The sequence below is a fragment of the Chionomys nivalis genome, chromosome 10 (assembly GCF_950005125.1).
Source record: "Chionomys nivalis chromosome 10, mChiNiv1.1, whole genome shotgun sequence".
Taxonomy (NCBI): domain Eukaryota; kingdom Metazoa; phylum Chordata; class Mammalia; order Rodentia; family Cricetidae; genus Chionomys; species Chionomys nivalis.
In genome coordinates, this window is record NC_080095.1 from 11,743,595 (window position 1) to 11,765,266 (window position 21,672).

Consider the following 21,672-nt stretch of genomic DNA (forward strand, 5'->3'; position numbering starts at 1 on the left):
TGAGCCTCAGTTATACATATTTACTATATTTCTTTATTCTTTAGGATCTCTACATGTGATATTTTTCCATCCAGCTCCTCCCTCATCTTCCAAACATGGGGCCCAACCAACCTTATCCTTATTTGAGCACAGTTAGTATTTCCCATATCTGCATGTGTTTGAACCCAAGCACTGAAACATAGAAAACATACCCGTGACCATACCGTCAAAAAATGGTTACTATGTCCCTTGTCCAGAAAAATAAATTTCCAACTCCTCTCAGTAAGAAATATGACCAAAGAACTATCAGTCCTATCTATACCATGGTTTGGGATGGTTTGAACCTAGTTGGGTTCATATAGACAACAGCAGCCATTATGAATCCATGATTGTGATATCCATGTCATGTCCAGAAGACAAAATTTCACAGTACCCCTCCCTGTGCTCCACTCCTCACATTCTTCCCACATCCTCTTGTTCAGGGTTCTCTGAGCCTTGGAGGAACTTAATGACACTAGAAATCTTATCACACAACATATTAAAGATTGGGAAGTGCAGTTTCTGCCTTACAGAGAGAATCCAGATTGTGTGTTTGAGACTCTATGTGTTTGGTGCTCTGGCTTCTGTTCTGTAAAGTTAGAACTAGAATGGAAGTCAAGACAGAAAAGACATCTTAAATGAAGGGTAAGCGGGAAAAAACACAAGGTAATAAAGAGGTTTTGAAAGGAAAAGGTTGGTGTAATGAGAGAAAGGGGATGAGTGGTTAGAAAGCATGAGAATTTGGGAAAATAAAAACAATGTCTTCTGAAAATATAAAATTCATGCAATAGTTTTGTGTTTTGTTACAAAAATGCATTAAATGTCCCCATTATGCTGACTATATAAATATACAGAAATAAAAACTGACCTAAGACAGCATGAAGACAACCATGTGTTGCCTGGTATCGAGATGGGAAAGGGGAAGGCAGAGTGGGGAGTAAAAAGTGATCATAGGAAGAATTACAGGATGCAAACAATTGAGTGCTGCAAATCTAAATATGTCTTTACAGCAATCACTGAGAGGAAGACAGACAGCAACAAGAACATTTTCCATGCATATGGTGAAAAGAGAACTAAATAAAGTGGGTTGAATCCCTAACAAGAAAAATGTATACACAGAGCTACATTAGTGCTTCAATTTCTATAAATGTCATCAGTGTTTGTGGTGTCTTATACGTGCTCTGAGTACTAGTTTCTTCTCAGGTCCAACTACAGAGCCTGTTATGGCAGGAAAATATGCAAATAAGACTTCTTTGTGCCCATAAAATCCAGCCCTGTCCTGACCCTTCAGCTCCTGCAGAGGAGACAAGTCCTGGATTTCCAAGTCCTCCCAGTCAGGGTTCAGCACTGAACACAGGCCACTCACCATGGACTTATGGCTTATACTGGTTTCCATTTTCCTTATTTTAAAAGGTGATTCATAGAGATGAGATGCTATGTGTTGTGTGGACATGAGAAAGAGAAAAAATATCTTCTGCGTCAGTTTTCTAACCATAATTCTTTGTGTTTACAGGTGTCCAGTGTGAGGTGCAATTGCTGGAGTCTGGCGGAGGCTTAGTGCAGCCTGGAAAATCCCTGAAACTCTCCTGTGCAGCCTCTGGATTCACCTTCAGTGATTATTACATGGACTGGATCCGCCAGGCTACAGGGAAGGGACTGGAGTGGCTCGCACATATTTAATCCAAGTGGTGGTAGCACCTGGTATACCGATGCTGTGAAAGGCCGGTTCACAATCTCCAGAGACAATGCCAAGAACACTCTGTACCTGGAAATGAGCAGTCTGAGGTCTGAGGACACAGCCATGTATTATTGTGCAGGAGACACAGTGAGTGAATGTTACTGTGAGCTCAGACAAAAACATCCCTGTGGGGAACACAGAACCAGCAGGTGGCGTTGAAAGCACTTAGATATCATAGTCACAGAAGATACTGCTCATAGAAGCATGGAAGACTGGACTTCTCGGTCTGCACTGCCTCTCCATACCACACTTAGGGATTTTCTCTGCAGGTATAGTGTGTAGTAATCCTGAGTGTCCAAATTATTTAAATTTCTGGTTCCAGTTGTGTTGTGTGTGTTTATTTATTATAGTGTCTCTCTTTGTTTCCCTTTATTTCTCTCTGTCTCCCTATCTGTGTCTATGTCACAGTCTCGATCACTCTTCCTCTTTTTCTCTCAATCTTTCTTCTGAGTCAGAAGGTTAACAGATAGCTTTGAGAACCCAGAAATGAGAGGTGATGTCCTCCTGAGCACACAGTGTTCTGCCCTCCATCCTCTGTTTGGGAAGATTCACCTTGACCATGGAAAGTGGGAGAAGAGGATGCATAAGCTCAAAAGAATTAGTTGCCTGTAACTAATGATATGAGTGCCATTTACCAAAGAAGGAAGAGACCATATTGGAATGGAAGAGAAGGAATGCCTGTTCTGTGGAAATGGCAATGTGGTCCTACTAAGACATTATAAAAACTGGGGGGAGGGGTTTCCTCAGAGAATTACACAAGATGATGTGACTCTGCAGTCTCACTCCTTGATAAGCAGAAAAAGAAGCAGAGTTGGTATAGGAAGGCAGGAAAAAGGGGAGAAAAGAAGAGACATGACAGTAGGAGAGCACAGAAGGTTCAAAGGAGTGAGAGAAAAAGGAGAGAAGATAGTGGGATGAATCAATGTAATTGCAATACATTATTAATGAGCATGGTTATTTGTTTTTAAGTAGAATGAATGACAAAGGTGGGAAAATAGTATTTTCAAATATCATATGAAGTTAATATACATGTATCCATCTGCCCTTCTAAGTTTGTTTTTTGGGAAGGATTGTCTCTGTTGTTGTATATCTGTCTGTGTGTATATGTTTGAGTGTCTGCATCCTCGCTTCAGTGATGCATACTTTTCCATCATCTATAAATAGTTTACATTACAGAGGTTACCATAACATCATCCCCACAGAAACCTGCTCTCAGCAATACTGGGATTCAGGGTTTGACTTCAGGCTCAGGGCCTCCATTACCCTGAGCAAGCCTCTGAATACATTCCAGTTCCCATTCTTCCTTAAGATCCCAGTGATTCCCAAAGCATCAAAGGTAGAGAACATAGACCAAGAGGACCCATCTATGTTTTTTAGACGTATGACACACTGTTACTCATATGTGCAGTCTGCTATTATTATTCTTTTCATTCAGGTGTGTGATGTTGAACATGAGTAGTGAGATTCCAGCAAATGCTGTGGTTCAACTACACAGTAGTCTTGAAAAGGTCATGGAGTCCAGAATGAGAATAGGAGTCACCAGCTGAGGGTACAGTTTCCGTACTGCTTTTTCTTCTCTTCCTTCTGTTTTCTTTGTTTGTTTTGATTTATTTCTCAATAACCCAATATTCTCAAAATCTATGCTTATAAAACAAATCCTTTTTGTTTTTTGTTTTTGTTTTTGTGTATTCGAGATAGGATTTCTCTGTAGCTTTGGAGCCTGTCCTGGAACTAGCTCTTGTACACCACGCTGGCTTCAAACTCACAGAGATCTGCCTGCCTCTGCCTCCCAAGTGCCTGGATTAAATGCATGTGCCACCACTGCCTGGCCGTAAATTGAATCAGTTATAACTTTACAGAATCAGTTATAACTGCTGGGTGTCAAGAAAGAATAATTTGTGGTTCCTACTGTTTATTTTAATAGTGCATAAATGCAGTCATCAAAAAATATTTTCTGTAGAAAAATGTGATGTTTTAAAAGATTGAGCTAGGCTTGTAGCTCTGTGGTAGAGAACTGTGTCATCATGTAAAATTTCTAAATTTTAAGAACCAAAATCACTTAAAAAAGGAATTAAGCTCTTACAAAAATATCATTTCTTGTTTTCATAGTCTTAAATGAGTCACTCTCATGGATGGAAATGGAATGGAAGTCTCCAGAGTAGTAAATACAGTTGGAAAGTTGTGGAGAAGGAACAAATCTACAGGAGTTAATTTCTTGGGTTCCATATCAAGCAGTTAATCCAAGGTGTGCAACATTCATGACACAGTTCTAAATAAATACAACTGTGAATCCCATGTGGGGTAAAGACAATGTTTGGATGGCTGTAAATGCTAACTGGCTAGACTGTGTATGCATAGTACATGGTTCTCACATGTGTTTGGGGGCTAGAGTTGAATTTGTCTATGTTCACCATGTGATTTCTATCTTATTTTTTGAGGAAGGATACCACAGTGAATCTGAAGCACAAATATGCAGATAGAATCTTTGGATGGCAAGACTTACAGGACTTCCAGTCACATTGCCCCCAGTAATGGGAATATAGGATAAACCATAACACCTAGCTTCCAAACAAAGAGTTGTGAATCAAGCTAAGATACTAATAATGGGAGGTAGGCACTGTACCACTAGCGAAATCTTGAGCCCTGAATTTTATCACTATATATTAATATATGAATTGTATTCTGTGAAATCAAACATGTATATTATATAATTTTTAATTATTTTGAATTACTACTGTTTTATTTTTTAATATTAATAACATTTAAGAGAGAAAATGTATTGCAAATTATGGATTTTTAAAGCATTAACTGTCTAACTGGAAATGAATGCCTCATGTCCAAATCCTTATATGTTCTCATAAATGACCTTTAAAACTCTGACAGTTTATGAAATTTGGAACTAGGGAGATGGGCAAGCTCTGCAAAAGGTGAGAGAAAAGAAATAATTATCAGAATATATTGTATTGAGATTTTTCAAGAAAATTAATTCATTAATTATTGACAACACTGCATTTGATGGTTGGACATGGGGAAACATAGTCTTAGTCCATTCAGTAGGGAGACAGAAACAAAACTGTCTCTTATAGCTTAGTCTATAAAGAAAGTCCAGGCCACCCAAATGATCCTGTCAAAAAAGAAGAAAGTCATTCCCTCTACCTGTATATGGGAGAGTGTTTCTACTGTGGGTGTGTTGGATGGGTATGGGACTGTATCTGGAAGTGGGACTCTCATTCTCTCTGTATGTGTCTCTGTCTGTGTATGTTGGAATCTGTGGCTGTATCAAGAAGGGGAACTCTGTGTGTGGCTGAGGTTGAAGTTGGACAGCCTGTCATGTCTCCTATTTCCCTAATTTCATGAGATGAATTTTCAAAAGTCCTACCTTGTGATCTTTTAATGTGATAGACACCATGAACAAAACCAACATGAAAATTAAAGGGTTTCTGTAATGTTAACTCTCACAATCCATCATGAGGAAAATCAGGACATTAAATCTAGATAGGAATCTTAAGGTGGGAACTGAATCAGAAATTCTGATTTACCAGCTTGGTCTCCATGCTTGTTCAGCCTGTTTTCTTATACAAACCAGGAATGCTTTCTCATGGATTTTCTCATTCTCCTCAACATCAATATTGGCCCTCCCATATCAGTCATTAAACAAAAAATGGCTCTCATAGTTTTGCTTGAAGACCAAAATTATAGAGGCATATTTTATAGCTGAGTTCCTTTATTCCCTGGTGACTCTCTTGTATTATGTTGATGAAATTTTAACAACAAAATTGGAAAGATTGGTATTGTCATGATAACATGACCCATTAAATCAGTGTCATTTGTTTACTGCATAAGAAAAAAATGACTAATGTACCATTTAAGAATAAGCATCCGCTTCTCAAAAAGAAGATAATTATAAATAAAGTGTGACTTTACCATCAACTCATTCCTTTTACAAGTGACTTTGCCTTAGTGATTTTATTCTAGACAGATTCACAGAAAAAAGAAGCTTGGGGATCAAAAGAGTACAGAATATAGATACAAACTATCTCTGCAGTAACCAAAGTAAACATACCTGAACAAATCAACCTATAGCAAGTGCCAAAATGTAGTATCAGAAATGTTTCACTATTTTGGTGATAATCCTCCTGCAATTTTTGTAACCACAATTAGGATAACAGACAAATCCAAAATGAGATATGGACTGTATGCTAAGAATTACTAGGAATAATATCTCCTCTGGGAATGGCAAGAATAAGATGACTCAGCCTTTATGTTTATGTAGAAGGTGTGGCAAAGGCCAACATTAGACCAATGAATGCAGATCAACAACAGAGTGACAAGGCAATCTGATTTACAACTAGGTGGGACCTCTGAGTTAGAAGCACAATAACCTTGAATGAACTAAAAACTCTCAAACTCTCCTACCTAAAACAAAAGTCTAAGGATCCAAGTAGTTTTAGTTCCCTTTATGGAAATAATTTGTGATTCCACCCAGTGAGGGGTTTATCTTCAGAGTGTTTCGTCTAAACCATGAGTCAAGGGCGTGAGCAGTGAATGTACCCAGTGGCTTTCAATTTGTATGTTAATGCAGGTCTTTTGTCTTACTCCTACCTTTTGGGTCAGGGGTATATTAACCAGTTGGAAATTAAACATGGGCGAATTTTCAGTACTCACTTAAATTCCCTCCAGATATTATACTATATATTTCTGCATTTTATTATTTTCATTCAGATCTTCCTATCCTTTACTGTATTTCTAAGCTGACAACCAACACTACTCAGCCCCAAAATAATTACACAGAAACTGTATTAGTTAAATTGATGTTTGGCCCATTAGCTGTAGCTTCCTTCTTATTGGTTAAATAACATATGTGGAAAGTCATTGATCCTGAGAAGGCTTCAGCATGGAGACTAGGAGAACAATGCAGCTGCTGAAAGCAGTTGAGCCTCAGGTATTTGTCCTACTCACCAGGTAAGGCATCTCTGTGCCTCACCTCCCTTTTTAAGAAAGCTGTTGTATCACTCTGTTGGTTGGAGTTTGCAGGATCTTCTGTAATGTGTATTGTAATAATTTCTCCTTTCATCTTTCTTTTATATAATTTCACATATGCTTTTTCACTACAGACCACTGAATTTATCAGCACTAAAAAATTTTCCTTGTAACATAAATTCATTCTTTCCCTTAGGTTTTCTCTTTCACACACCTTCACTTTATATCTGTTCCCATGAGGATAGACTGTGTGGTGTCTACGTAGGAACTGAAGACTCAGGTCCTTAATCTAAATATAAAATCATATTTTAATAAACTATGATACGCATTATTCATATCTTTTCTGAAGGTGATGGATAGTCTCAAATTAAAAATTGTATAATTTTGATATGTGTTCATTTGTAACAAAAATGATAAAAAAGGAAGGATGGAAAGAAAGAAAGGAAGAAAGAAAGAAGAAAGAAAGAAAGAAAGAAAAAAAGAAAGAAAGAAAGAAAGAAAGAAAGAAAGAAAGAAAGGAAAAAGCCTTGCTTGCTTCATTTGGAAAAGAATCATAGATAGGGGAGGAAGAAGTTGTAGCAGTTGTGAGTATCCAAAGAAATATTGACAGATTGGAGCAGAAGGAAGGAAAGTGAGAAGAACTTTTCGTGGAGTCTCTGCATCTCCTGGAGTTCTGGGAATAGGTTAAAGAAATTGTGCTCAAGGCACAGGAGCCAATGGAATTTAAATATACTATACTATTTTGAAAAGAATTTTTTATGTTTTTTGAGAACTCATATACAATTTCAAAGAATCTTGGCCATATTCTCACTGAACGTTTTCCTTCCAATTCCTTCTCCTTGACCCTCCCACACGTTTTCCTCCCAAATTCATGTTCTCTTTTGATTACTCAACAAATTCAAATAATATTGATCATATGCCTATGCATGTGTACAAAGACAAACAACCAGTAGCTACACCTGCAAATAAAATAAATCTCCATCCCCCAGCTGCTGTCATTGTATGCAGAGAGTTCACGACTGCTCACTGCTGAAAATAGACAATTGTGTGAGTGCTTGTCCACAGACAGAATGTCTACATCAAAACTACCATATCCCCTACTTTCTTACTCCTCCATATTCCTCCCACAAAGCCCAAGGTACATTATTGAAGAGTGGATTGAAAGACTGATAGTGCCATAAAATAGGGAGGATTTCTGTGAGAAGGTTACCTCTGGAAATCACATGGTCATTACACACTAGAATTTTTATGGGTTCCTGTACAATATATGTACAAATTCAAGCCAATTAAATGGTCCATCATACAGAAGAGAGGGACAGCACATGCCACATCCACCCACCTGAGATCCTCAATATTTTTTACTGAAATAATCATGGTTCAAAATTAAAACATTTTGAACATTTTAAAAATTAGAACACAGAAATGTTCCAAAATCAACAGTGCAAAGGTCACAGTTCTATAAGAAAATCTACTAACGTGGTGCTTCTCTAAGCCTTGGTCAGTGAAGCCTCTTTCTGAAGTGTATGACATGAAAGTATATAAACATGACAGCTCTAATACTGAAAATAAGTTACCTCTGAATACTCACAGCAAAACACACATATTATATATGTTATGAAAGCCAAGAAAGGTAGCAAGAGACTGCTGGAGGAATGTGATAGAATTGGTGCTGCCTTTTAGATCCAGTGTAGCCATAACAATTATGCACATATAGAAGAAACAACATGCTGCATATAGTCAGAAAAAAAGGAAATGGAAAGAAGTATGAACGAGAGGATGTTGGAGAGAAAGAAAGAAAGGAAGAAAGAAAGAAAGAAAGAAAGAAAGAAAGAAAGAAAGAAAGAAAGAAAGAGACATTAGAGTAGGAGGGGCCAGAAACAGTCATCAAAAGTGAGTAGAAGAGGAAAGAGGGTAGTAGGAATGACTGATTCATAGATTAGCTTGAATACATTTTATTCTGTCTAAATTTTCATAAAATTTCTACTTCAGCAATAAGTTTTCTTTTCCTGTTTCAAATGAAATATTTTCCTGTTCCTTCCTCAAAAATATAAAAAAAATTGCACCATTCCAATGTTGCTAAAATGCTGCTAGAGACTTGCCTACAGGCCAATCTAGTGGGAGTATTTTCTTCCAACTGAGTATTGCAATTCCCAGATTATCATAGCTTTTTCTACACTGAGAAAATTCTAACCAGCATATGAATATAAAATATCATACTGACATTGTAACAGGAAGCACAAACTGTACGTCCATGAATCCAGGAGACCTGACTGAATAAATGACTGAGCAAACTCAAATATAGAGATGCACCTCTCAAATAGAAGATAATTGTAAGTAATGTGCCACTTTAATCTAAAGACATTCCATTTGAACACTTTTTCTTAGCAATTTCTCCTGGAGAGTTTCAAGGAAAGAGAACACAAAATGTGGACACAAACTCTGTCTGATGTAAGCAAAAAAAAAAAAAAAAAAAAAAAAAAAAAAAAAAAAAAAAAAAAAAAAAAAAACCTTGACTAAGAGGTCACATACCAGCACTCCAGGATAGTATGAAAAATATGCAATTATTCACAAGACCCAAAAAGCACAATGAAAAATCAGATAAAGCAAAGACGAGACACACGAGCATAATGTCTGAAAATGTTCTAACAAACAGTGCATCCTGAACAAGTGCAGGAGAACACTTATATTGGCAGGTGCCAATCAGAGCTTTCAGAAGATGGAAGGATCCACAATGTTAAGACCTGTCTCCACCACTGCTACTCACAATACACAATATAAACAGAGGGAAAAAGAGCACAGTATATGTGGTGTCCAATGTGGAAGAATTGGTGGATATTCCCCAGGATTTACTGAACAGATTGTTTTGAGCTATTCTCTGCCATTCTCTGAGGATTTACATTACCAAGGCATGGAGAAAAGCTTTAAATCCCTTTTCTTCTATGGTGATCTTCACCATAAGACAAACAGTTTCTATTGTTCAAGCAAGTCCTTTTCTCCATTTCTTGTTAACACTTAGGGTTCTCTGTCTTCTTATTGCTTTGAGTAATATAACCAACCATGAAGACTGGTTCCATGCAAGTGATTTTTATGAGATGTTATGAAGAGGTAACCCTCAATTCCTCACCAATACCACAATAATATTTAGGAACCTGCTTTTGCAATGTGCTTCAAGTAGTAAAGAGAAAAGGAAGGAAATAAAAATGTACATAGTGACAGACGCAGACAAACAGAAAATAGGAACTAGGAAATATCCATGTGTGATGTCCTTGAGACCACTATGTGTATGAAAATTAATCCCTTGAATCTCCTATCAGATAAAAAAATAAAATCACGTGCACTAAATGTTTGTGAGTAGCATCCTCACAAGTTGGATTTTCTAGGTGAGTAATAAAAAGATTAACTGCAATGACAACAGAAAGGATTTTAAGTACTTCCTTAATCCTGATTTCACATCAGGTAGAGGCTGAAGTGCATTATGACTAATTTCCATCTAAACACTCTGCTGGGATTTACAGGGACATGCACTGAGGATGTGGTATCCTCTGTTGTCGGCACAGCATGAATGTGGAGTCACTTAATGTTTTCCATCAAAGATCTGCACAGGGAAATTATAAAATTTCCTATTTATATGCAAGTGGGAATCCAGTGTCAGAAAAAAAAATGTTACTCATTTTTTTTATCACATACCCTCTAAGAAACATAAGGGCAATTCTCAGAAACCCAAGGGAAAAGTTTAAACCATACCCTGTGCTTCCTTCTATCCTCTCAGGAACTTCCCACAATGCAAAGCAGCCGTCTGTCCTGCTCAGGCTAAAAGTCCAGGCCTACATGAGAGGCCCCATCTCTTTCTCACTTAAGCTTTCAACAGAGCATGGTTGTCCTGGTGTTGCTCTTCGGCCTGGTGCCCTTTCCAAGCTGTGAGTGTGTCAGGGTTTCAGAAAAGAGATCCAGGCATGTCATCTGTGGAATGACTATACCATGATTATTGTACCTGTTCCCAGGTTCCCTGTCCCGGGTGCAGCTGAAGGAGTAAGGACATGGTCTAGTACAGTTCTGATAGATCCTTTCCCTCACCTGAACTGTCTATAGATTCTCATTATCCAGTCATGGTGTAAGCTGGGTCTGCCAACCTCCAGGAAAGTGTCTGAAGTGGATGTGAAGAATCTGGAGTAGTGGAAGCACACATTATAATTCTGATCTCCAATCCCAAGTCAACATCAGCAGGGACACCTTCTGTTTCACAAATTCTAATTGTTCTTAATGACAAAGAGCCTGAGTCAGCTACCAGGGGAAAAAGCTGAAGGATCAGAAAAGCAGAGAATTCAGCCACTAGAGAGTTCTTACTTCTACCTAATGGTCAGACCAAATGGGGAAGATCCTGTCTCTACAAATCGTCTGACTGAATGCTGTCTCTCCAAAACCTCAGACTGCCTCTCGGACTGAAACCTCAGCCTGGATCTGAGCTCCTGTCTTATATTTCTCTCTCTTCCCAGCCATGTCAAGCCAGTCTATACTACCCTACTGCTTGAATTAAAGGCATATGAGCCCAGGAGAGACAGAGGGACAGACAGAGCTAATATCTAGACACACAACAGTGTGTCTAGCTTTTAAATTTCACATTGGTCCTAAAGAGACATGACAGTGTGGAAACATAACATAACATAACATAACATTTTCGATGCATATGGGGAAAAGGGATCTAAATACTGTGTAGTGAATACCTAACAAGGAAAATGTTTACACAGAGCTACATTAACGCTTCATTTTCTATAACTCTCACCTGTGTATATGATGTCTTATATCTTCTCTGGTTCCTGCCTTCATCCAGATCCAATTACAGAGTATGCTATGGCAGGAAGATATGCAAATAAGGCTTCTTTTGCCCATAAAAACAAGTCCTCTCCTGACCCTGCAGTTCTGTCAGAGAAGACAAGCCCTGGGTTCCCAAGTCCTCCCAGTCAGGGGTCAGAACTGAACACAGGCCACATACCATGGACTTAGGGCTCATATTAGTTTTCTCTGTCCTTATTTTAAAAGGTAATTCATAAATATGAGATGCTGTGTGTTGTGTGGACACGAGAAAGAGAAAAAATATTCTTCTGCATCAGTTTTCTAACCAGAATTCTTTGTGTTTACAGGTGGACAGTGTGAAGTACAGTTGTTGGAGTCTGGTGGAGGCTTAGTGCAGCCTGGAAAATCCCTGAAACTCTCCTGTGCAGCCTCTGGATTTACCTTTAGTGACTATGGAATGAACTGGGTCCGCCAGGCTCCAGGGAAGGGGATGGAGTGGGTTGCATACATTAGTAGTAGTAGTAGCGACATCTACTATGCGGACACTGTGAAGGGCCGGTTCACAATCTCCAGAGACAACGCCAAGAACACTCTGTACCTGGAAATGAGCCGTCTGAGGTCTGAGGACACAGCCATGTATTACTGTGCAAGAGACACAGTAAGTGAATGTTACTGTGAACTCAGACAAAAACACCGCTGTGGAGAACACGGGACCAGCAGGGGGCGCTGAGAGCACTTAGAGATCTGGGTCACAGAAGAGCCTGCTCAGAGAAGCATGGAAGACTGAACTTCTCTGTGTCTGCACTACCTCTCCATATCACACTTTGGGATTTTCTCTACAGGTATAGTGTGTAGTAATCCTTGCATGTCTAAATGTTTATTCGGATTTCTTTTTCCTGTTGTGTTGTGTGTGTTTATTTATTACAGTGTTTCTCCCTGTTTCCTTTTATCTCTCTACCTACCTCTGTCCCAGTCTCTCTTACTCTCACTCATTCTCGCTTACTACTCTGTGTGTGTGTGTTTACATATGAAGTATTTCTCTAAAAATCTGCACTACTTTTTTGAGACAAATTCTATCCTAGGGCCTGAATCTCAATGACTGGATTATCTGATTTTTCAGTGAGTCCTAGTGATTGTTCAGTCTCCACATTCCCTATATGGTATACCTGGTTGGTTGCCACACACATTTCTTTCCTTTCCTTTCCTTTCCTTTCCTTTCCTTTCCTTTCCTTTCCTTTCCTTTCCTTTCCTTTCCTTCCTTTCCTTTCATTTTCTTTTCTCTTCTTTTTTTTTTATTATAGATTCTGAGTTCTGTGATTAGAACCAAATGAAGGGTTCTTGTGTGTCAAAATCCTGATTTTTCACAGCCCCATTTATTGCTTTGAAATTTAGGATGTGCTTTTACCTGAACAAAACGTAGATCATCACACTAAGCTAGAATGATCCTGTCTTTTGACCTGCATCAGTTCCTGAAGAAGCCAAAGAAGATTGTAAACTTCAGAAGATGCAGGCAGCTCAGAACCACATGTGAGTCTAGAGGACTTTGTGCTCTCTGTTTGTCTCTATGAGCACTACACTACCCTCACAGAAGTAAATATCCCTAATTAAAACAGTATATTTTTAAAAAGTTCTCATCCAGTTCTGTGATTTAGCCCAATGGTCTAGTTCTTGTGTAGTTTATATGAGACCTTGATTCCTAATTTTTAATAATTATATTTCTCATATTGAATAATAAATACTGTCATTGAAACCTCACTACACCCTGTTAAAAGTTATAGCATCGTATTTGTCATCCAAGAGAACAGTTTAATTTTTTTCTTTCCAAGAAAATTTCCTTTATTCCACTTCTCTAAGTTCTGAGTCAGGAGGTTAACAGATAGTTCTGGGAACTCAGAGTTGAGAGGTGATGTCCTCATGAGCACACATTGTTCTGCCCTCCATGCTCTGATTGAGATGCTTTACCTTGGCCAGTGAAAGTGGGCAGAAGAGGTAGCATAAAGCTAACATTTCTAGCAACCATAAAAATGGATCTTAAGCCCAAAAGAATTAGTTGTCTGTAACCAATGATATGAGTGTCATTTACCCAAGGAAAGAATGACACCAAATGTTATGGGAATGGAGGAAAGGGATGCCTGTGCTGTGTAAATGGGAATGTGGTTCTACTAAATTCTATGGGTCCCTCGGAAAATTACACAAGGTGCTGTGACCTGCAATCCTGCTCTCAGATGAGCAGACAAAAGAAGCAAAATTGGTGCAGTAAATCAGGAAAGGAGGGAGGAGAGAAAAGAAAAGACACGAGAATAGGAGAGGACAGAAGGGTCAAAGGAGAGAGAGAACGAGGACAGAGGATAGAGGGATCAATCATTGTAATCACAGTACATTATTAATGAGCATGGGAATTTGTTATTCAGCAGAATGAATAACATAGGTGGGAAAAGAAAATTTTCAAATAGCACAGGATGTTAATATAGATATACCCATCTGCTCTTATGTGTTTTTGGAAAGATTTTCTCAGTTGTTGTATATCTGTCTGTGTGTATATGTCTCCATGACTGAGTACTTGATCAGTGATGCATACTGTCTCATTATCTATATATAGTTTACATTACAGAGGTTACCACAACATCATCTGACTACAGAAACCTGCTGTGAGGTCAGGTGAGCAGCAAGGCTGGGATTCAGGGTTTGACTTCAGACTCAGGGCCTCTCTTACCCTGAGCAAGCCTTTGAAGACATTCCAGCTCCCTTTCTTCTTTAAGATCCCAGTAACTCTCAAAACACCAGTCAGAGAACACAGCTCAACATGCCCTGCTTCCTCTTTACTGTCTGTGGAAGGCATTGTTACTCATATGTGCAGTCTGCTCTCATTTTTACCTTTCATTCAAGTGTGTGGTGTTGAACATGAGTAGTGAGATTTCTGCACATGCTGTGGTTCAACTACACAGTAATCTTGAAAAGGTCATGGAGTCCAGATTCAGAATAGGAGTCACCAGCTGAAGGTGAAGTTTCCCTCTACTTCTCCTTGTCCTCTTCCTTCTGTTTTCTTCATTTGGTTTGATTTATCTTCTATATCCAACATTCTCAAAATCTATGCTCAGTAAATAGATCTTTTGTTTGATTGTGTTTTTGTGTATTTGAGATAGGGTTTCTCTGAGCCTATACTGCAATTAGCTCTTTGTCCCCCGAGTGCTGGGATTTTAGGTTTGCACCACCACTGCTTGGCTGTAAATTGATCCTTTACAGGATCAGTTATAAATGCCGGGTGTCAAGGAATAAGTAGTTGTGTTTCCTGGTGTTTATTTTAGTAGTGCATAAATTCAGTCATCAAAATTTATTTTCTGTAGAAAAATGTGATTTTTAAAAGAATGAACTACGCTTGTTGCTCTGTGTTAGAGTTCTTTGTGCCAATATGAAAGATCTTAAGTTTAAGAACCAAATTCATTTAAAAATAGGAATTAAGCAATTAAAAATTAAACTCAATTAAAAATAGGATTAGACAAATATCATTTCTTACTTTCATAGTCTTTAATGTGCCACTCTATGACTGGAAAAGGAATGGAAGTGCCCACAGTAAGAAGTACAGCTAAAAAGCTGTGGAGAGAAAACAGGTCTGCAGGAGTTTATCTCTTGGCTTCCATGGCAAGCAGTTCATCCAAGGTCTACAGCATCCGTGGGACAGATATGAATAACTACAAACCATGAATCCAATGCCACGTAAGGACAAAGTTAGAATGGCTAGAAATGCTAATTAGCTAGACTGTGTATTCATAGTACATGATTTGCACATGTGTCAGGAGACTAGAGTGGAGTTTGAGTATGTTTACCAGCTGATTTTTATCTTATTTTTAAGTAAGGATATCACAGTGAACCTGGAGCACAAATGCTCAGACAGAATCTTTGGCTGGCAAGACTTAGAGTAACTCCAGTCACACATATGCCTCCATTGCTGGGAATATAGGATAAAAAATCACACCCAGCTTCTAAGCTAACTGTTGTAAGTCAAGCTAATATTTTAATACTGGGAGGCAGGTGCCTTACCACTGAGCCAACTTTTGAACCCTGAATATCACTGTACATTGATAAAAGAATTACAATTATATAATTAAATATTATAATAATAATTTTTAAAAGAGAAAATATATTGCCAATTATGGATTTGTTTTTGTATTTTCGAGACAGGGTTTCTCCGTAGTTTTTGGTTCCTGTCCTGGAACTAGCTCTTGTAGATCAGGCTGGCCTTGAACTCACAGGGATCCACGTGCCTCTGCCTCCCGAGTGCTTGGATTAAAGGCATGCGCCACCACCACCTGGCCCAATTATGGATTTTTAAACCATAACTGTCTATATGGAAACGAATACCTCATGTCCAATCCTTTTTATGTCTGCTGGCAAATTAAGTTGTTACGATAAGTAACCAGGCTAGCTCAAGTATAACAAGAATAGTTTTTGTTTGCGAGCTACCTGGCCAGCAAGGAGACCTGATCTCAGTACCAGAAGATCCATGAGTGGGGTGAGTGAGTTCCCAACCCATGGCAATAGCCCAAGAGATGGAGCACAGACATTCCTGATCACCCTATACTTCCTAGGCTTCCTGCAGGGGCTATTATCCCCGGTTATTGCCTCTCTCTTCCTACCCCACACAGCTTGCATCCAGAAAACCCCCCCCTTCTGCCTTCCCTCTTCGAGCACATAACATCCCCCAGCTCAGCCTGTTTGGGCATTGAGACCAGGTTGTGAGTGCAACTGGGCAGGCGGGAGTGCCATTGTTTCAATAGCCTGCCTACAGAAAGGTAGGCCTTTTGTCTGTGAGCTCCCTGGCCAGCAAGGAGACCTGATCCTGTAAAAGAAGATCCATAGGGGAGCATTCAGAGGAAGAGATGGGCAGGCGCCAATGCAAGAATTCCTCCAACAATCTGAAAAACAACATGAAATCACCAGAACCCAGCAAACCTACCACAGGAGGACTTGAACACCTTAATCAAGAAGTAGAAAAAATTGACTTTATGAACATGATAGAGGCCCTTAAACAGGAGGTGAAAAACTTCCCTTAAAGAAATGCATGAGACGGATAACAAAAAGATTGAAGAATTGAGTAAATCTGTAAATGATATCCTAGGAAACCAAGGAAAAGCAATCAAACTGATAATGGAAACAATTCAAGACCTGAAAACTGAAATGGAGGCAAGGAAGAAAATACAAACCAAGGGCTGGCTGGATATGGAAACTCTAGGAAAACAAATAGAGACTACAGAAAGAAGCATAACCAACAGAATACAAGAGATAGAAGAAAGAATCTCAGATTCTGAAGATACCATTGAGAAAATAAATACGCTGATCAAAGAAAACAGCAAATCCAACGAATTCTCATCACAAAACATTCAGGAAATCTGGGACACAATAAAAAGACCAAACCAAAGAATAATAGGGGTAGAAGAAGGAAAAGTACAGCTCAATGGTCCAGAAAATATATCTAATAAAATTATAGAAGAAAACTTTCCCAACCTAAAGAAATATATTCCTATGAAGGTTCAAGAAGCATACAGAACACCAAATAGACGGGATAAAAAAAATCCCAGCAATATGTAATAATCAAAACACAAAACACACAGAATAAAGAAAGAATAGTAAGAGCTGCAAAGGAAAAAGGTCGAGTAACTTATTAAGGTAAACATATCAGACTTACACCTGACTTCTCTAAGGAAACTGGGAAGGCCAGAAGGTCTTGGATAGATATACTGCAGAAACTAAGAGACCACAGATGCAAGCCTAGACTACTACACCCAGCCAAGCTTTCATTCACTATAAATGGAGAAAACAAAATTTTCCAGGATAAAAACAAATTTAAACAATATGTAGCCACAAAACCAGCCTTAAAGAAAGGAATAGAAGGAAAATCACAAACCAAGGAATCCAACAATACCCACAAAAACTCAGATATCTAGACACCGTTCACCAGCACAACTTGAAGAAGGAAAACACACAAACTCTACTACCCAAAAAAATGACTGGAGTTAACAACCACTGGTCATTAATATCACTTAATATTAATGGACTCAACTCACCTGTAAAAAGGCACAGGCTAAGAGATTGGATACAAAAACAGGATCCAACATTCTGCTGTTTACAAGAAACACACCTCAACCACAAAGACAGACATCTACTCAGAGTAAAGGGTTGGGAAAAGGTTTATCAAGCAAATCGACCTAAGAAACAAGAAGGTGTGGCCATACTAATTTCTAACAAAGTTGACTTCAAACTTAAATCAATCAGAAGAGATGGAGAGAAACATTTTTTACTCATAACAGGAACAATTCATCAGGATGATGTCTCAATTTTGAATATCTATGCCCCTAATATAAAAGCACCCACTTATGTAAAAGAAGCATTACTAGAACTCAAGGCAGTCATCAAACCACACACACTATTAGTAGGAGACTTGAACACTTCTTTTTCACAAATGGACAGGTCAATCAGACAGAAACCAAACAGAGAAATAAGAAAATTAATTGAGGTAATGAATCAAATGGACTTAAAAGACATCTATAGAACATTCCACACAAATAAGAAAGAATATACCTTCTTCTCTGAAACTCATGGAACCTTCTCGAAAATTGACCACATACTCGGTAACAAAGGAAACCTCCATCGATAAAAAAAAAAATATCAGTGTCTACCTGTGTCTTGTCAGATCACCATAGAGTAAGGTTAGAATTCAACAACAACCCCAAGGAAGCCAACAAACTCAAGGAAACTGAACAGTCAACTACTGAACCATGCCTGGGTCAAGGAAGAAATAAAGAAAGAAATTAAAGTCTTCCTTGAATTCAATGAAAATAAAGACATAACATACTCAAACCTATGGGACACTATGAAAGCAGTGCTAAGAGGAAAGTTCATAGCACTAAATGCCCACTTAAAGAAAACGGAGAAAGCACACATTGGAGACTTAAAAGCCCACCTGAAAGCTCTAGAAAAAAAGAAGCAGACTCACCTTGGAGGAGTAGAAGACTGGAAATACTCAAACTGAGGGCTGAAATCAACAAAAAGAGAAACACAGAAAATAATCCAAAGAATCAATGAAACAAAAAACTGGTTCTTGGAGAAAATCAACAAGATTGATAAACCCCTATCCAATCTAATCAAATGGCAGAGAGAGAACACACAAATTAATAAATTCAGAAATAAAAAGGGAGGCATAATGACAGACACATAATGAATTCAGAGAATCATTATATCTTAATACAAAAGCATGTATGCCACAAAATTGGAAAATGTAAAAGAAATGGACATTTTTTTTAGATAAGTACCATATACCAAAGTTAAACCAGGACCAGGTGAACAATCTAAATAGACCTATTAGTCACAAAGAATTAGAAGCCATTATCGAAAACTGGAAAATCATATATCAATCTGTTGATTTCATTGGGTAATTAATAAAGAAACTGCTTGGCCTGGTAGGTTAGAACATAGGTGGGTGGAGTAAACAGAACAGAATGCTGGGAGGAAGAGGAAGTGAGCTCAGATGCCATGCATATCCTCTCCAGGGCAAATGCTATGTACCAAGCCACCATGTCAGACATGCTGAATCTTTCCTGATAAGACTGGTTCTATACAGATTATTAGATATGAGTAAAAGCAAGGTGTGAGAGTTAGCCAGTAAGGGGCTAGAGCTAATGGACCAAGCAGTGTTTAAAAGAATACAGTTTGTGTGTTGTTATTTCGGGGCATAAGCTAGCCAGGTTGCCAGGAGCTGGGCAGCAAGAAAACAGTCCGCAGCTCCTTTTACATCTCCCTACTAAAAAAATCCCAGGACCAGATGGTTTCAATGCAGAATTCTACCAGAAGACTTAACACCTATACTCCTTAATGTATTTCACAATATAGAAACAGAAGAGTCATTGCCAAATTCCTTTTATGAAGCTACAATTACCCTGATACCAAAACCACATAAAGACTCAACCAAGAAAGAGAATTACAGGCCAATCTCACTCATGAACATCGATGCAAAAATTCTCAATAAAATACTGGCAAACCGAATCCAAGAACACATCTAAAAAATTATCCATTATGATCAAGTAAGTTTCATCCCATAGATACAAGGCTGGTTATTCATATGAAAATCTATCAATGTAATCCATCATATAAATACACTGAAGGAAAAAAACATATGATAATTTCATTAGATGTAGAAAAGGCATTTGACAGAATTAAACACCCCTTTATAATAAAGGTCTTGGAGAGACTAGGGAAACAAGGTTCATTCCTAAATATAATAAAAGCAATACACAGCAAGCCAAGAGCTAACATTAAATTAAATGGAGAAAAACTCAAAGCCATCCCACTAAAATCAGGAACAAGACAAAGGTGTCCACTCTCTCCATACCTCTTCAATATAGTGCTTGAAGTTCTAGCAATAGCGATAAGACAGCATGAGGAGATCAAAGGGATTCGAATCAGAAAGGAAGAAGTCAAACTTTTGTTATTTGCAGGTGATATGATAGTGTACATAAGCGACCCCAAAAACTCTATCAAAGAACTCCTACAGCTGATAAACACCTTTAGTAATGTGGCAGGATACAAGATCAACTCCAAAAAATCAGTTGCCCTCCTATACAGAAATGATAAAGAAGCGGAGAGGGAAATCAGAGAATCATCACCTTTCACGATAACCACAAATAGCATAAAATATCTTGGGGTAACTCTAACCAAGGTAGTGAAAGATATATTTGTCAAGAACGTTAAGTCTTTGAAGAAAGAAAATGAAGAGGATACCAGAAAATTGAAGGATCTCCCTTGCACTTGTATTGGGAATTTTCATAGTAAAAATGAAAATTCTACCAAAAGAAATCTATAGATTCAATCAAAATCCAAACAAAATTCTTCACAGACTTTCAGAAAACAATAATAAACTTTATATGGAAAAACAAAAAACCTAGGATAGCCAAAACAATCCTGTAAAATAAAGGTACTTCCAGTGACATTATCATCCCTTACTCCAGACTCTATTACAGAGCTACAGTAATGAAAACAGCTTGGTATTGACAGAAAAACAGAGGTGTTGACCATTGGAATCGAGTAGAAGACCTGGATTTTTACCCACAAACCTATGAACACCTGATATTCCACAAAGGAACTAAAAGTATACAATGGAAGAAAGAAAGCATCTTCAACAAATGGTGCTGGCATAACTGGATGTCAACCTGTAGAAGAATAAAAATAGATCCATATCTATCACCATGCACAAAACTCAAGTTCAAATGGATCAAAGACATCAATATCAATCTGAACACACTGAACCTGATAGAAGAGAAAGTGGGAAGTACTCTACAACATATGGGCACTGTAGACCACTTCCTATGTATAACCCCAGCAGCACAGACATTAAGGACAACATTGAATAAATGGGACCTCCTGAAACCGAGAAGCTTCTGTAAAGCAAAGGACACTATCATTAAGATAAAAGGTAACCTATTGACTGGGAGATCTTCACTAACTCCACAATAGACAAAGGTCTGATCTCAAAAGTATATAAAGAACTCAAGAAACTAGACTTTAAAATGCTAATTAACCCAATTAAAAAAATGGGCCACTGAACTGAACAGAGCATTCTCAACAGAAGTACAAATGGCCAAAAGACACTTGAGGTCATGATCAACCTCCTTAGCAATCAGGGAAATGCAAATCAAGACAATTTTGAGATACCATTTTACACCTGTCAGAATGGTTAAAATCAAAAACACCAATGATAGCCTTTGCTGGAGAGGATGTGGAGGAAGGGGTACACTCATCCATTACTCGTGGGAATGCAAACTTGTGCAACCACTTTGGAAATCAGTGTGGCGGTTTCTCAGGAAATTAGGGATCAACCTACCCCAGGATCCAGCAATACCACTCTTGGGAACATACCCAAGAGATACCCTATCATATTACAAAAGCATTTGTTCAATTATGTTCATAGCAGCATTATTTGTAATATACAGAACCTGGAAACAACCTAGATGCCCTTCAATGGAAGAATGGATGAAGAAAGTGCAGAATATATACATATTCGAGTACTCCTCAGCGGTAAAAAACAATGACATCTTGAATTTTGCATGCAAATGGATGGAAATAGAAAACACTATCCTGAGTGAGGTAACCCAGAC

The 21,672-nt window shown here is 38.2% G+C and overlaps 1 pseudogene and 1 gene segment (V, D, J or C); both read left to right on the plus strand.

The window, feature by feature from the left end:
* The first annotated feature begins 1,326 nt into the window (after window positions 1-1,326).
* On the plus strand, window positions 1,327-6,232 carry LOC130882863 (immunoglobulin heavy variable 3-23-like; annotated as a pseudogene).
* Window positions 6,233-11,706: 5,474 nt separating this feature from the next.
* LOC130882377 (immunoglobulin heavy variable 3-48-like) lies at window positions 11,707-15,711 on the plus strand (the record flags this gene model as incomplete). The annotated part of the segment is given in 3 exon segments: window positions 11,707-11,773; window positions 11,875-12,185; window positions 15,703-15,711. Coding segments are annotated over 3 exon segments (366 nt in total), but the record flags the coding sequence as incomplete, so codon positions are not given.
* Between the last annotated feature and the right edge of the window lie 5,961 nt (window positions 15,712-21,672).